Raw genomic sequence first — 17,612 nt, 5'->3', positions numbered from 1 at the left:
CTCATGGAGAAAATTTGGGCTATTTGAAAGGGAGTGTGAAGCCTACAAACCTACCGACCTTTAGCTATCTTTAAATGAATTTTTGTATTCTTCTGTAGGTGTGTGTGTGAGTGAAATCCTCCTAAATGGTTGTACGGATTTTAACGAAACTTTTTATGTATTTGAGTGGGTCTCTGGATGGTTTAGTTTCACAATTTAATCCGACAGTTGGCGCTGTAGTTGAGTTATTACTAAAAATCTTATTTATGATCCGATTTGGCTAATGTTCTAAATATGTATGCAATACTATTGCAAAAACGTGCTGCCAAGTGGTGCTGAAGTCGAGCTATTACTAAAAATAGCCAAGTGAGAAAAGGGCCCGTGAAGGTCAGATTAAATCGACCTGTTGCACCATTGAGTATATCGAACGCTCCTGCGTTGAAATTGGCCCAATGGATGTGTTTTTCCAATATTATTGTGCGTTCAAACTTTTAAGGTATTTCGTCTGAAATAAGTATATGTATATTGCATTTCTGTAGAACAATGATTCGCACCCATTTTGAAATTGCCACCTACTATACTGTAAAGCTTCTAGGACATTCACTATAGAACCGGGTCATTGTTGCCACTAGGGAGTGAAGAGGAAAAAATTTATTTCGCTTTGGGAATAACCGTGCTATGAAATGCCGCACAACTGGAGAATTTCAAGAACGGATATAACACTTTCCTTAGGTTATTTAAAGCGGCAAATAACCACCAAACCTTAATCTTAGCAGACAAATGTGCCAATGGAAATCGTTAACGTGAATTGTTGGTAAAAATGTTGCCCCAAAAAGTTTCAATAAAATATATAAAAATTTTGGGCGGGACGAAGTTCGCCGGGTCTGCTAGTACTTTATAAACTGGGTAGAGTGGCAGTTTGAACATGAAAAAGCCTTGAACATAATTAGAAAAAAAAAAGAATTCTTTAAAAAACCTTAAAATGGTTATATAAATGTCGGGAACGATACTTTAACAGCGTCAGAACAGTTCGTAGAGGGCCGTTGGCAAGCGGTGGGACCAAAAGTTGTTTACCGGCTTTATGACACCATAATTAAACCAATTTACCATGTAGAGCCTTGCAGGACGGCGGAAATCTAACAGGTTGGATTTCAGTTCAGTCCGAACCAACTATTTCACACTGATACTGAGCAACAGCGCAAATGAACTCTTAACTACCCAAATCACCGCAAAGTAAGACAAAGGATAAGACAGAGTTGGCTGAAAATATAACTGGAGGGGTCTCCTGCGACGACGAGCTCTGCATCTATTGACATCAAGGTCCTATCAACTCATTCACGGATGGGACAAAATAGGATGGGAAGGTAGTTGGAAGTGGCTTCTGAGACTAACTCACCATCAACCTCAAATCTAGGCTCCAGCCTTAGTGCGGTACTTCGAGGAGGTAAACATATATTCTGATATCCACGAGCTTGTTGATAATCGGTTCGAAAATCGTAAGGAAATGCTTAACTTCGCTCTCAAACTTGTATGGGTTCTAGACCACGAAGCTACATCACCAATGAGTTGGGAAAAAACAGGCCACTCCTGAAGAGTTTTCACTGAGTAAGGAGACTGTAGGGACTCTACTTCGCTATACAGAAGATAGTGAATAACGAAGTGGAATCATCTCGCTATATGTTACCTAGCAATATAGCTTTCTCGAGCTCAAGTATTACTTCTTTCTAACCTTTATAGTTTCTCTTTGTATCCTTTCCATTTTTTTCAATGCTACTTATTACAAGGGACTCTTCCAAGTGCGCCTTCTTCAATTTTCTTAATGCAATTATGTCCTATATATAACCTACATATGTACTATTTATATCGCTTAGCAGCTTGGACAATGACAATATCATATCATACTTTCAAGAGGAAGATACTTCAAACAATATTAATATGAAACTTTTTTAATTAGCGCCTAGTTGGCTACAAAAACTATCTATTAGCTGGCGAGAGCGTAATTTAACAAGAAATCTTGTGTACAAATTGTATAGCTTATATGCTCAACTGGCTTAATTAAAAAAACTTTGAAAACTCATGAATGTATTTAGGTCAGCCATACAGTCAAAGAAGTAAAGCAGCAGAAGTGAAAGCAGCGTCTATTGGCCGTGCTGGGGCAGGAAAGTGACAGAGAAAATGCTATATTCCATCAATTTCTTCCTCAACGCGGCAACTGTATCAAAAATCGTGGGCTTACTTTCCCATTGGGCAGTGAACGTATGCCATTCAAACCATAAGCGCATCTTTTCTTTTTGAAGTTGAGCCACATTTGTCGAGTGGTGCCTTCTTCTTTTAATTTTCTGTTCGAAGAATGAGATTTAAGCAATAATTTATAGGAAATGACGTCAGTCAACTAATTAGAAGCTAACTTATTAAGACCTTGTCTGTATTCTATGCATATTCATTGTTATCATGGCTGCCTAACAATTAGAGTAAATAGTTATCAAAGGCAAGTTAAGACAAGAATTTGCAAGAGCGCCATGTTTCTTGTATGTAATAATGCTTTAGAACAGGTCCAGAGGTACAGAGTGGAGCAAAGTTTCCCAGGCAACTCTGAGACTATGCACCACAAACTGCAGTAGTGACGCAGAGAATCGTCACCAAGTTTTGTTATACGATTTTTGAAGGGAATGTATGAACTCTCGTTAAAGTCGTTGAGAAGTGATTAACCTTCAGCAGGAATTTGTATAAAATGCGCTGTGCAAAGGTATGCTAAATGATTCAATCCCACCAAAATCTCACCACAGTCATATTGTTTTTGAGAGGCGCACGGCAGAACATTCGGTTTGTGAATGTTTCGTCATTGCAAGACCAAGGCTTGCACGTCGAGGGAGTGACTATAGCCGTTGGTGGAATAAAGATAAATCGCCACAAGAGAGTTGATTTATATATGTGCATTCCTTTTCCATTTTCTTAGTTCTTTATGCGCTTCTGGGTTGTTAAAAAAAATATTCAAAAATGCATGACTTCAGGAAGAGATTGCACTATGGGCATTCATCTGAACAGCCAAATTCTCCGTGACCGCGTAGCCTTGTAAATAAACCGGTTTTCCCTACAACATTAAATTAATTACTCTACTACAATGAAAAAAAGGGATTTCAACACAGGACTCAGTTTTATTGGTCATCATGGAGTTATCACTATTACTTCTTTTCAATCAAGTACGCATTTTATCTTGCAACAATGTGTACACTTACTTTTGATGCTTAGTGCATGTAATTCTTTTTTTTACCGCTCACTACTTTTGATAGCACTTACAGAATGCTGCAACTTTCGCCTGTGCAGCAAACTTGACAACAGCAAAATCAACAAAGCAATGCCTCTGCACCGCAAGACAAGATGGTGGCAATGTCAAATCTTTAACCTACCATCAGCTTCAGCGCTGAGGCGCACCAACTCGGCGTGTCTTCGGTCTTCGGTCGACGTTAACTGGATTTGGCTTCTTCGCAAAATTGCATAGCCTTAAATGACATACTATCTTTGCTCTTTCCAGTTAGCGATTACTTCTGCTGCTGCTTCTGAAGTTTTCGTGTTTTTATCTGCATGCTGGTGTTGTACAAAGTTGGCATTTCACTGCCAGGGCAGTCAAGTATTGAATGAAATTGAATGCATGCAAAGGCATTCATTCGCACGGATTTGCGGCACCTAAAGAGTGCCAACGCCAACGGAGCAATCGGGGGGGGCGAAAGGATATAAGGATGTAAGGAAAAGGAAAATAACAGCAGCAAAAGGGCTGCCAATACTTGTAAACGTTGTTGTTGCTGCCTTTAAAAAAGCATACTTCGATGTACTCGAGTTGATGCTGCGAAGCGCAGAAGCTGTGTGTGGCAGCATTTGCCAATGCAAAAATGCAATTTTGAACGTTTTTAATCTCCATGTGCTGCGCTCTGTAATATTCGTTTTTTTTTTGTTATTTTTTCTGCTTTAAGTTTTTTGATTTCTCTCTTTTTAATCCTTTATTAATCCGCTTATTGTTTGCTTTGGAATTTTCGTAACAGATTTCTTTTGTGTATCTCCTGTTTTACGGTTTTTTGTTTAGTTGCATGCAGTTTGTGAATCGGTGCACAAATACAGACACACATACACATGAGCACCACAACAACAACAGCGTGCTTTTAGTGCGCAGTCCACGCAGAAATGCACCACAGCGATTTATGTTTTATTTTTTTTTTTGATTTTTATTTTTTTAATTTTTTAAATTTCTTTGTTAAAATGTGGTCGAAAAAAAAAATACAAAACAGAAAAAAGGGAATTCAGAAAAATAAACAACACTGGCTTCCAACGCGTTTAGTTGGTCGGTTGAAAAAAAGGGAAAACTCCAATAAAGTGTAGTGTATGTGTGTATGTATGTAATCAAAAGGGGAACGGGGGTTTAGAATTCGACTCAAGGCATACATACATACATATGCATATAGTTAGTAGATAGGTATGCAATAGCGTTAAAAATAGTTACAGCAACACATTTAGTGGGTTGATTACAATATTTGGAATTATTTAAAAAATAGTTGAAGAGGAAGAAGAAGAGATAGCCGTATGCAATACAAATGCGGTGTTATGTAGAGTAGTTTATAATATGTATTCAGTAGTATACATATCTAGTAGTACCTACGAGAAAATACTTTATTTTGCTATGTGGAAAAAGTTAGGTTAGGGTGACGGGCATGTAAAGTGAACACAGAAATATGTAATACACATTTATTTAATGAAAAAATAAATAAAATTAAAAATAAAAAATCAGTTATAATAATAAAACAAGACACAAATTTAAAAATTAAAAAAATAAAAGGTCTAATGCCAAAACAAATCGTTAATTGACTAAAGAGTTAAGCAAAAAACTGAAAAGGGTATAAAAGCTGCGTGGCTTTGCATTAAGCCCCATAGGATTGCCAGAAAGAGATACGACTGTCATAATTGTCATATTATGGAAGAGCATGAACAGGCCATCGAGATGATTCGTCTGTATAAAAATCTAACACGCTCGAGTATGTCAATAGGACTATTTTTTTCGCATCTTCAAGGAGACACCACGAGCTTGCGTCACATCTGAATCGTCAGATTATTGAATGATAGCTTCATTCGGGCAGCTTTGGTTTATTCACTATTAATATCTGAAGCGCTCGAGTATAGCCTTGTGACTGTTTTTTGTTTTTTTTTTTTGGGTTTAAAAAAAATAGTTCGCTTTTGAAATGTACTGGTAACGAAACACATATTATTATAAGCCTTAATTATTTTATTTTTCATTTTCATCCGTGGAACTATCATCATTCAGTCCTATGACTGTGAAAAAAATATGAACAGAAAACAGCAATGAATTAAGTAATCAAAAAAAAAATTCAGAAACAAGCTGTAGAAATTTTAAATACAGTAGGTACGCGCGCTAAACTGTGTTGACGATTTTCGTTATTTCGACTTATGAAAACCGGCAGATTATATATTTCCCTTTATACTTGAACTGTTTTCTGAAAAAGAAAAACAAATTGGCCCTACTCGAGAATGTCAAGGGAACGTTTTTTTTTTGAAGTTTGCGACGAAGGTGATGGATACCTTTCTGTAGAAGCCAATGATGTATAATTAGGGGTTAAGTCCGGAAGAAAAGGACTTCCTTCGTTCTGAAGCCGGTGGAATTTTAACTTATAAGAAAGAAATATGTATGCGCAAAAGTCAAATATTGTCGAGGAGCAATACAAAATGAATGAAGGCAGTGTCTTTTTTCGTTCCGAAAGAACAGAATTTTCAGAAGTTATCAAAGCGTCAGCAAAAAATGTAGAATCTCTTGAAAAAATCCTGCAATGCGATCGGAATAAGACTAACACTCTAGCATTTGGTATTGTAATGATCCTCCATGAATCTTCCTTCTCTAGGACAATTGTAAAGGATCCCGCGTCGAGCATTTAATATTAATTAGTAGTTAGGAATTACAGGTAAGAAAATCAGTTGATTCAGTTGCTGATCAGTGATTATATGCCATTTAAGTATTATGCAGGCTCAGATTATTAAAGTTCCTTAATTAGCCTTTTTTTAATCGCTTGACCTATTTGCGTCAAATCTAGTATATACCAAAATTTTTTTTTTTGGAAGTTTATGCCAAACTAATTATAAAAATAATTATAGGTTTTGGTTTATTACATTTATAATTTTAAGCTTTATACGTTGGAAAAGGTAAATAAAAAACAAACAAAATTAATATAAGTCAGTACTTTAAATCAAAGATAAAGAAGTGATTAAATCGATTAAAAATTAATATTCAAAAACTTTACAATTAAAATATAAAAAACCAAACAGAACAGAAGTAACTATGACTTAATATTATTTTTACAACACCAACAAACGTGTTAATAAAAAAGGATTTTTATAGACGCAAAAATGCAGGAGAGCTTTTGAAGGGAACACATAAACGAACACACTGACATGCACTGAGTGACTATGTATGTATGTGTATGTGCCGGTGTATGTATCACATGTTAAGCAAACTAAACACAATTTGACTATCAGTTGACTGGCATAAGAAAAAATGTATGCAGCATTTAAATTTATTGCGGCAGAAGGGGAAATTAACAAGAAATATTGTAAGAAAGGTTAATAAGGGTATTCACAATAATACAAAATGCAAATATGTATGGCGAAAGCGATATAAAAAACAATTACATACCGATAAAAAAAAAACATTTTTTTTTTTTTAGCAAAAAAACACTTAAGCAATTCGCCAATGTGAATACCCATTAAATAGTTATGAAAGGCTTTAGTGTTCAATTTTGTTAAACAACGAAACACAATTTGAAAATAAATTGATTTATAATGCGTGTCGCCGGTGGCGTATGAGTAACTTTGTGTGTATCTAAATGAAAAGCCAGATGTCAACTCCTAGACCGGTGGCGTTTGGTACAATGTAAGCTTTACCGTTCATTCGGTACTACTGTGTAGCTGTACATAAAAATGCGTGCGTGTTCACTTGTCTGTATGTGTGTGCGTGTGTACACATGAGTCTTGCTACATGTTTTACAAACAATTTAATTACTCTCTCTCTCTCTCTCATTTTCCAGGAATAATTTAATTATTTTTTTTTTGTGCATTTTCAATATAGACAAAATAATTAAATATTAACGCCTGGACCTTTGGTGAATATGTTTGTTGCCTTTCACAAAACGACTTACATTTGCATTGCAACTACATATACATTTAATCACCAGTCAGTGATATGAAAGCATTGGAAGTGATTGCAAGATTTTGATGCTTTTTGCAAACTTACCTCCTGTGGTGGGACATCGTAGGTGCGCGTACGCAGGTCCACGCGGGCATACGAGTCAATGCAGGGCAAAATGAAGAAGATACCTGTGGGATGTGATAAATTTAAATTCAATTCAAGCATATTAAAAAGTCTTTTTAAAAAGAAATGTGTTCTAAATATGGTGCTTGGATTTTTAAATTTGAATTTGGGTTTATTTTTGTATTTTTTATTTTTTTTTCAACTTTCTGTAACTATCTTTGATTCTTTTTATAAATCCAAAGTAACAATTATTTTTGATTTTTAACTAAATAATCTGCAAATAACAGTTATTTTTTGATTTTTCTATTGTATGTCTTAGATAACAGTTATCGAAGACTTTTATTTAAAAAAGTCATCAATTAAAATAAGTCAGTGACTTTTACTTTTAAATCTTTACATCTCCGTCTTCGCTCACGTAAAACTATTCGTATTCGTTTTCTCTTTCGTATAACTATTCGCTTCAATCTTCGCATTCGCCGCCGGATTCTACTTCGTATTCGTGTTTGCCTTCGGTTGCTCTGCGTATTCGTTTTTGGATTCGTAATTGTCTTCGTCAAAAATTTAGATGTCACGATATGTATCAGTAACTCGATAAAATCGAATATTTCGATAGCTAACTAAATTCCGATATCTTTCGATAACTCGATTCATCATGGTAACTCCATTAAATTCGATAAATAATGATAACTCGATAAACTTATATTACCCAAGAACTTTTGATAAATCGATATACTTTGAAAATTTCAATGACGTCGATTACGTAAACTGAAAATTTACGCCAACTACGAACAAATTTCGATAAATGAGTAAATATCGATAGTTCGATAAGGCGAAAACTCGATATTTAATGATAACTCCATATATTTTGTTAATTCGATAAACTTCGATAGCTCATTGAAATTTCGCAGTTTTTATATATGTTGATACTTCAATAAATATCGATAACGTGATAAATTTAACTAACTCGCCAAATTTTCTATAATTAAATAAATTTTGGAACTCGCAAACTGTCGGTAAATTTGTGCTTTGATAAATTTCAATAACTCAATAAACATTGATCAATTTGAATAACTCGATACATTCCGATAACCCAATAATCATGGATAGCCCGATAAATTTCGACAACTATAAACTTCGATGACTTGATAAATTTGGATAACTTTGGATAACTAAATACTTGATGACTGTATATATTTGGCTTTTTTTTTATCGAAAAATTTCAATAAATCTTCTTATTTACATATTTGTGTTTCTCATTGTTTCATTATCTGAGAGTGCGTTTGTCTGAAGGTTCGTGGAGAAAGAAATGACTGGAGGCTAAACAGCAGAGTTAATTTGAATTATATAGGGGTTAACTATTTGTATAATACCTGCATTAGTTAGTTCTTTCTAGCTAATATTTTAGGTCTGGAATTGCAGCGGTGTAGAAGAACCTAAGCCCTTCAGCATCAATGGAAAAATTCGTTGTTTTTCTGATATAGATCCGACCCCGATAGCCACCGAATAACGAATTCTAAAGGAGAATCCGGAAATATTTAAAAACTCTTCTGCCATAATGGATCCGCCATTTTGAATTAAAAAGATCGATTTCAGAAAGAAATGGATAAGTATATTCGCCTTCTCGCAAAAATAGCGTCTTTAAAGCGGAGCAGTGAAGACGCCATTTTGAATTTTTTAATTTCCCACATTTTAGTTGACAGACTGCATTTATTTTAATTGATTGCAATTTAGGGCAGAGCTCTGTGTCGGCCGATGTGAATCGTCCCATATGTATGCACTATAACCATCATATACGTATGCAATTTATGTTAATTATATGGCCACTTTAAAATGCATAACAATGCACAGTTTTGTATAATTAAAGTTAATTAGACAAAGAAGTGTTAATTAAATGCTAGTGACATCCTTAGCTTTCTTGCGACCTTTCTTTGCAAAAAAATTACCATTTCACATTTGACACTAAAATGTGCGCAATTTATGCTTTTGTGGCCAATTGAGCACAACAACTTTGTTGCAACGTCCGTCCCCCCTACGACCTCCTTGTAGCGACACTAACACCAAAACACCAAGCAGGAGGCTGAACTAACAAGGACGCGAAAAAGAAACACAACAGTGCGAACACCGCTGAAGAAATATGTATATGGAACGGCTGCAACAACAGCAGCAACAATAGCAGTAAAGAGTGCGACAGCGACAACGACAACGACAGCTACAGCGAGAACAAGAACGCTTAACAACACAAAAGACTCTGAGAATAAACGCAACGCGCGCACGATGGCAATGCCAAATGCTAAGCATACATACAGTGACTCACTAGTGTTCACGTGTTGACTTATTTTTTATATATTATTAGAATGTTTTTTAAGATAAATTTTTTTTTTATTGTTTTTCTATACAAATATTGTCCAAGCTTTTGCCAACACCAAATAAATCAGAGTTTTAAACTTTATACAAAATTTAGGAAATTTCAAAATTCCAAGCGGTCTAATCTGAATCTTTGCAACATTTTCATGCATGCAGTATACATACAATTTCAGTCTCATGAATTGCAAGTTTCAAGCTGGTAAAAACGCGTTGATTTTTAATAATTCTTTTTGTGGTGACTACGTTTTTTTTTTAATTAATAAGTACCATTTACAAAAACTGGCGTTGAATTTTTGAAATTTTCCTGCGAACGGTTTCCCGTATTTTATTACATAAGAAATTCCTACTTACATTGAAAAAGTGCAAAAATTCACCACCAAAAAAAATATTAAAAATCAATGCGACATTTTAGTCGCAATAAACTTTAAACGAGACTAAAATTGTATGGCCTATAAAAGTGCATACACAAAAATGTCGTAAATATTCGGAATAAAAAGCTCAAAATTTTAGTATAATTGTAGTGAATTTCCCTAAATTTTGTATAAGGTTTGAAGCTCTGATTTATTCGGTTTTGGCTGAAATTTAGATAAATAACAAAAAAAAACTTTAACTTGGAAAGCGTGAATATTTAAAAAAAAAAATACGTGAATACTTGTGTGAGTCACTGTGCTTCCATATTCACTCCAACACTTATGTAAAAGCAGAAATATGCAAAGGCATGTTTGCATCGTCGAATGCACATACATACTCATGCGACTTCTGGGCTGTTTGTTAGTATTTATGTAGTATGTGTGCCTGTGTGCATTATCGTCAGCTATATATGGGACGTTCCATACCCGAACGGACGGCGTTCACACTTCATGTGTTTGATTTGTTTCAAATTTTTAGGGTTGATGCATAAACATAAACAATAAATAAACAAAAACAAATCCATTTAATATTTTTCCAAATATCTCGAGAAGGGGCGAGGAAATAATTTGAAAAAAATCACACATACGCACATCAAAATTCCCAATGAAAATAAATATTAAAAATTTTTTTCTTGAAAAATTTTTCACATACAAATGTTTTGCTAAAAAAATTTATTTTTGAAAATATGCCATCTAAAAACAAAAAAATTTAAAAAATCACAATTTTAGCTCTGAGTATTGCGCAGTATTTAGGTATCGCATTATCGGATGCACTCTACAATAATTTGAGTTACGAATTTTTTTTACATAGAAGTTCAGAAAAATGAGTACATTACAAATTTACACATTTTTTTTTTAATTTTTTTTGAATTTTTTGAGTATGCAGTTTTGTAGCCCAATAAATTCTAGTATAATCAAGTGCAAGTTATAAGCGAGTAAACAACTGGCGTCAACTTTTTAATTTTCTTTGAAAACGGTTTTGCGCATTTTCTTCCATAAGGAAAAGTGCAAAAAGCCGTCAGCATAAAAAATGTTAAAAATCAACGCAATTTTGCGGTAGCTTAAACTTTGCACTTTTCTATACTAGAATTTAATGGGCTACAAAAGTGCATACTCAAAAAAAAAAATAAAAAAATTTAAAAAATTTGTAAATTTGTAATATACTCATTTTTGTCATTTTCAAGAAAACAAATTTTTAAAAATATTTCTTTTCGTAGGGAATTTTGATGTGTGTATGTGCGATTTTTTCAAATTTTTTTCTCAACCCGTTCTCTAGATTTTTGGAAAACTATTAAAATTAATTATGTAAAGTTTTCAAAAATTTGTTAATGAAGCTCAAATTTCATATTTGTTTATTATTTATGTTTATGCATCAACCCTAAAAATTTGAAACAAATCAAACACATGAAGTGTGAATCCCGTCCGTTTGGGTATGGAACCCCCCATATAGGCATTGTACATATGTACATACTTAACATAGCATCAAGCGACCGAGCGAAGTGAATGGTGTCGCCGGCGATGGCAAACAAAACTTTTTACCACAAACGAATGTCGGCTGGCGGTGCTGCTTCACATCGCCTCGAAAAATGCTGAAGAATTGGATCAAGTGCTGCAATTAACACAAATTGCCATTGCGCTCCTGCAGCCGCAACAGTGGCAGCTGCTGTCGATGACAATATATGTATGTACGTGGCCCATACTTTCTTATGTCCTTACATATGTATGTATGTTCATGTGTGCATGGACGTTAAATGTGGCGGCAATGCCCATTTGGAAATTGTCTTCCCCAATAATTATAGTCATTAACGCACATTAATCGAAAAAGGGAACTTTTTATGTATTTTATCGTGAAGATAGAGAACTTTTCTGATTTTTTTTCGAATTTGCTCCTGGGTTAGAGGATTTAGTCAATTGAGTCTTCGATTCTTATGGTACAAAGTCGAAGGGTATTTACACTCAAACAGTTCTTCAAACTATATTTTTGGGTTCCAGTTGCCTGTGCTAATAAGTCTAACTATAAATCTTATGCAGAATCTTTCCAAAGATCTCAGCATCGGTGGATGTCGCCGTAAATGCGTAGGCACTGAGAGTGTGGTTTTTGGATTATGAAGATGAGGACTTAAGCCTTGAGAAGCCAGAAATAGTGCCCGAGCAAAAAATTGTGAATATCAGGCATATTCTTGACTTACCAGGCCATCGCTAGCTACCAACTGGTCCCTAAAAGGCGCACAGCCAGCCAGATTAAGCTAACGTTACAAAATGTAAAGCTATATTGATAAGGTCCAATCAGTTAATTTACGATGGGTTTCAAACTTTCGCACAAAATTTTCGAGCGAACTGTATACTAAATGTTTGAAAGGTATTTGCGTGCGGTATGTATTTAACGCAGATCACAAGATCACACAGACAAGGCCAAAATTTCAATTGGCCGACATGCTTTCGCCCAACCCGAATTGATATAAAAACATATCAAAGAGTTTTGTTGTAGCAGCTAGCTGTCTAGATAGGATTGTTCGTCAATCGTTGTCGTCAAGCTCAGTTAACGCTAGGCCCAGGAAGCGTGCCTCACGGACGGAGTCGGACCTGAGGTAGAGGGATGTTAATTGAGTTGAGTTATGTGGGCTAAAATATTTGGTATAATGCGAAGACTAACCACACGCGTGACATACATTGAGTACCTCGGCGTCCAGAAGAGTTGAGTCTGCTGCAGTAGCTAGACTGAAGTTGTGCCAGCGATGCGCGGGTCTCCCGTGCTACTTGAAGTTCTATCTCGTCAATGGTCGAGGTTTGTTCTCGTTTAATGGCATTCACAAGTCGGGAGTTGGTGTAGGTTGCGACAGACTCCGCTTAAATTCCGTTTATGGGCTGCCAGAGTCGGTTGCAGTGGTTGCGTCTTGTATTGTTGGGCCTAGTCCTTTAGCTCACAGAGATGCTTTCCGAAAACATTAATTTCTTTGGTGCAGAAGGACGAATTGGTATTAAAAATGCCCCTTTAAAATTTTATACTTGAATATCCTTGAAAATTCCCGATATTTATTTTAAAAAAAAATATACGTTAAGGACTAATAAAACCACGTCCCCATCCTCAAATTTCGTCCTTATTAGCTATCCATTCTTGGCGGAGGTAATTCATTTTGAAATTTCAAAATTTCGTAAGTTTGTGAAGTTCAAAAAAAAAAATATTTTTAAGGTACATATTTGCAGGAAAGCCATTTTATAATATGTTACTGAGCAGAGCCATATTAAGTAGTGGAGTTCTAAGTCTCGAGTGATTTCAAACATTTCACATTCACGGAATCAAACAAAATTCCTCTACACTAAATTACCTCAAAGAAATTGCTTTAAATATTTCAACGATTTTCGCTTCAACTTATACGATAGTACTTATATAAATATGAGACTTTATTTAATAAAAAGTACGGATATAATTTTAAAGGCACAATTTCCTAGCGTGCTTCTGATAAATCGCAAGTATAATGATTTCAGTAGCGCTTGCTTGAATCTATGTACATCACTCACATTCAACTTACATATTTTCAACCATACTCATATTCTTACAAATACTTATACTCACCAGGACCCTTGGCGCCTCCCTGCATAAGACGACCCAAACGAAATATGACAGCACGTTCATATTCCTGAACGACCTGTAATTTTAAAAGATATGAAGAATGGGAAGAAGAATAATAAAAATTATGCGCATGAATGGCATAGTTATTTGAAAAGATTGTTTGTGTGTGTTTGTAAATGTGTGTCGTCGGCATGCGTCTGCAATGTTAGTGGTAATGGCAGCTGTTGCTAGAGTACATAGTTAGGTAGGCCAGCAAGTTGGGGCAGCGGTAGTCGAACACAAAAGCTTCTCTCGCAGACAGCTAAAACTGCAAAGCAATAAAATAAATGATTTTCAAAGCTGCAACTGCTGTTGCCAGTGCTGTTGTTGGTTTCTACCTGTTCACCGATAGCTGCTGGCTAAATGCATTCAGTTGGAAAGGTGTAAAGATCATTTATTATTCCATTCATTTGCAGCTTTGCTATTTTGATTGCCTTAACCGAGGAGCAACTAGCGCCACTGCTGAACTATATATCGCTTTTAATGTGGATTTTTAAGCAGCTGCAGATGCACACCTCCACAACATACATACATATGTACCCTGTAGGAAACTTAAGAGACAGTCTGGCAAAGCGCTAGTTCCATCATAAAAATTTTTAGAACTGTCACTGAACTACTGAAAAACGGCTGGCAGAGCGGAACAGTTGACACTTCCGCTGCCGTCAAATTTACTCACATTTAGCATCTGAGAGCTGAGAAGTAAACATATAAATTCTAACTTCTAGCACAATATGAAAAAAGCTCCACGCGAAGACCTCGGACTCTAACACCGTTGGTCGCGGTGGGGGCAGTTGTGAATTTTCGTATTTTTAATAAATTGAAATTGCTACTTAACTTAACTTAATAAAAATAAAATAAGAATAAAAAAATTTAATAAAATCTGTAAAAGAGAAGGAAAAACCAAAAACTCTCCAAAACGAGAATCTTAAAAAATTTTTTTCTCATAAAAAGCTTATGGTTCCATATCTGTCCAAAAAGAACCCGTCCAGAATGAGTTCAGAAGCTCTGCAGAGGGGGTCAACTGCCGCTTCGTAGTTGAAAGCATCGATTTAGGATAGATGAAGAACCAGTACCGTCCCCTGTCAAGCTAGTTCGGCGCGAGTACCGAACCGATTTGATTTCTTGCAGGGTATATACTTTGCTTGCATGTGCGTGTCTGTACAAGCACATAATTCATGGCGTACTTACCTTAAAGCAAACGAACAAACTGAACGGCAATGTGAGTACGACAAGTGCGCAAGATAGAATTATCAGCAGCTTCCCACACGTTGAGGCCTTATCGCTAATTTCTTCCTCGGCTGTAAAATGAAATTGCGGGAAAGAATTAGTAAATTGAACATGTTCACATAAATGCATTTAAAGTTTTGGATTGTTTTTTATTAGATGTTAATTTAGACCTAAATCATTTATTTAGTAAGTTGGAATGATAAAAGTGAAATTAAAAACAAATAATTTTTAAGCAAAAAACAAAACCGACTTCAATACTCATATACAAATTTCAGATTATCGTTAATTTCTCCATGGTAACACCTTTCCTTTAAAAAAAAGAATAATAGAAATCAGTTAACGTGGTCCAAAGTTATGCGGTAACATACAATAAAAAAAAAGATTCCGACGAATTGATGACCTTCTCCTTTTTGTGAAGTCGGTTAAAAATTGCAGCATTCAAGCATTTTTGGTAGGTTATTACTTGCTTACATATACCATCAAATTTAAATTAATTTTTTAAAACTAATTTGTGTTCTTTTTTTACACCAAATCAATATATTCACGAAACTAGGGACCAAAAATAGAACTGCGTTTTCCGTTTTTCACTCTGATGTCAGGATTTTTTAAAAGAACTTTGAAATATCAAAAATAAAATTACTTCAAAAAATTATTTAGAGAATTCTGGGCAATGTAGAATATCAATATAGTTATGCAATAAAAGCGAAAATTTTGTAACATTAAAAAGTTTAAACTTTTTTCTAAAGTACCAAAAGGCAATAAGAAAATGCACGTTATTTTTACTTATATGAATTCGCCTTGAATTCAGTATTTGAAAAATTGTGAATTTTGCTACTTGTAGTATAAATAAATTTAAAAAAATAAAAGAATATGGTTTTTTTATAGGGAATAAATATATCCTTATAAATGAATAAATAACGCAATAATATCCTTAAAATTTTTCCTTATAAAAATATTAAAATTTTGATATATACTTATAAAAGGATTTTCTATATGTATATATAAGCATCCCTTTAAAAGATAAATAACTTTAAATATTCTTAAAAAAGGATAGTAATATCATTAAAAAAGTAGCACAAAAGTATCCTTATAAAAGGAAAATAAATGCTTAAATGGGTAAAAATATCCCTTAAAAATAATAAGAATTTTAAAAATAACTCCTGAAAAAAGAATATCTAGAATTTTGTCCTTTTAACATTATTTTCTTACCACCACCCATTCCTTTATTATTTTAATTCTACAGAATTTTCTCCTTCATTTGGTATTGCAAATGCATTTATGAAAAAAATACAGAATATTTAAAACAATTTTTTGATTTAACCATATCTTTGAAATTTCAAATTCCTTTAAAAAGAACCTCACGCTAGAGAGAAAAATAAATCGCTGCGGGAGTAGATTGACTGTTTTGAATGTTTTGAGACTTCCTGTTTTTTTTTCGCACAGTTTTATTAGTAAAACAGCCTCTAAGGTTTAATTTTTTCTGAATTGTGACATATTTCTGAGATATTTCTATTCTATTTGTGAGATATTTCTGAAGTTCACCAGACTTAGGCGGTACATTTTTAGGTCGAATTTATTAAGAATGGGCAAACAACAAACTACTACTCTTTCCCTCGACAAACTGCTAAGACTCATGAAAAAGCCTGATACGTTTGCGGAGGAGCATTTAGTTCCCATCACACCTTCATTTCCCCAACCTTTAATACTTTCTCTATGCCTTAAGTAGAATGGGAAATATTGCCTCAGTACTTGGAAAAATAGTTTTTGATTTTTTCGAATATCCACGATTTCATTCACTGAGCTGCGGTTTATCACTGTCGCATTACCGATTGTTTCTTTTTATAGCTAAGTTTGTAACGGGTGATTTTTTTTGAGGTTAGGATTTTCATGCATTAGTATTCGACAGATCACGTGGGATTTCAGACATGGTGTCAAAGAGAAAGATGCTCAGTATGCTTTGACATTTCATCATGAATAGACTTACTAACGAGCAACGCTTGCAAATCATTGAATTTTATTACCAAAAAAAGTTGGCAGAAAATCCGCTTTTTTATCGACAAATTTTGTTCAGCGATGAGGCTCATTTCTGGTTGAATGGCTTCGTAAATAAGCAAAATTGCCGCATTTGGAGTGAAGAGCAACCAGAAGCCGTTCAAGAACTGCCCATGCATCCCGAAAAATGCACTGTTTGGTGTGGTTTGTACGCTGGTGGAATCATTGGACCGTATTTTTTCAAAGATGCTGTTGGACGCAACGTTACGGTGAATGGCGATCGCTATCGTTCGATGCTAACAAACTTTTTGTTGCCAAAAATGGAAGAACTGAACTTGGTTGACATGTGGTTTCAACAAGATGGCGCTACATGCCACACAGCTCGCGATTCTATGGCCATTTTGAGGGAAAACTTCGGAGAACAATTCATCTCAAGAAATGGACCGGTAAGTTGGCCACCAAGATCATGCGATTTGACGCCTTTAGACTATTTTTTGTGGGGCTACGTCAAGTCTAAAGTCTACAGAAATAAGCCAGCAACTATTCCAGCTTTGGAAGACAACATTTCCGAAGAAATTCGGGCTATTCCGGCCGAAATGCTCGAAAAAGTTGCCCAAAATTGGACTTTCCGAATGGACCACGTAAGACGCAGCCGCGGTCAACATTTAAATGAAATTATCTTCAAAAAGTAAATGTCATGGACCAATCTAACGTTTCAAATAAAGAA

The 17,612-nt window shown here is 34.9% G+C and overlaps 1 protein-coding gene across 1 annotated transcript in view; it reads right to left on the bottom strand.

The window, feature by feature from the left end:
- Nucleotides 1-17,612, bottom strand: part of LOC118747146 (band 7 protein AGAP004871-like) — a gene marked incomplete at its 3' end in the record, with an annotated part of 339,213 nt that overhangs the window by 16,401 nt on the left and 305,200 nt on the right. Inside the window, exons 4-6 of the mRNA XM_036481133.1 lie at nt 14,855-14,964; nt 13,631-13,703; nt 7,265-7,347 (exon numbers count right to left, since the gene is read on the bottom strand). Coding sequence (XP_036337026.1) covers nt 7,265-7,347; nt 13,631-13,703; nt 14,855-14,964 — 266 coding nt within the window. The remainder of the gene's footprint in view (nt 1-7,264; nt 7,348-13,630; nt 13,704-14,854; nt 14,965-17,612) is intronic.

Source organism: Rhagoletis pomonella, unplaced genomic scaffold, assembly GCF_013731165.1.
Source record: "Rhagoletis pomonella isolate Grant_MI unplaced genomic scaffold, Rhpom_1.0 Rhpom_scaffold_00011, whole genome shotgun sequence".
In the NCBI taxonomy this organism is placed as follows: Eukaryota; Metazoa; Arthropoda; class Insecta; order Diptera; family Tephritidae; genus Rhagoletis; species Rhagoletis pomonella.
Note: the sequence above shows the minus strand (reverse complement) of the source record. Positions and strands in the feature narration are given on the sequence as shown.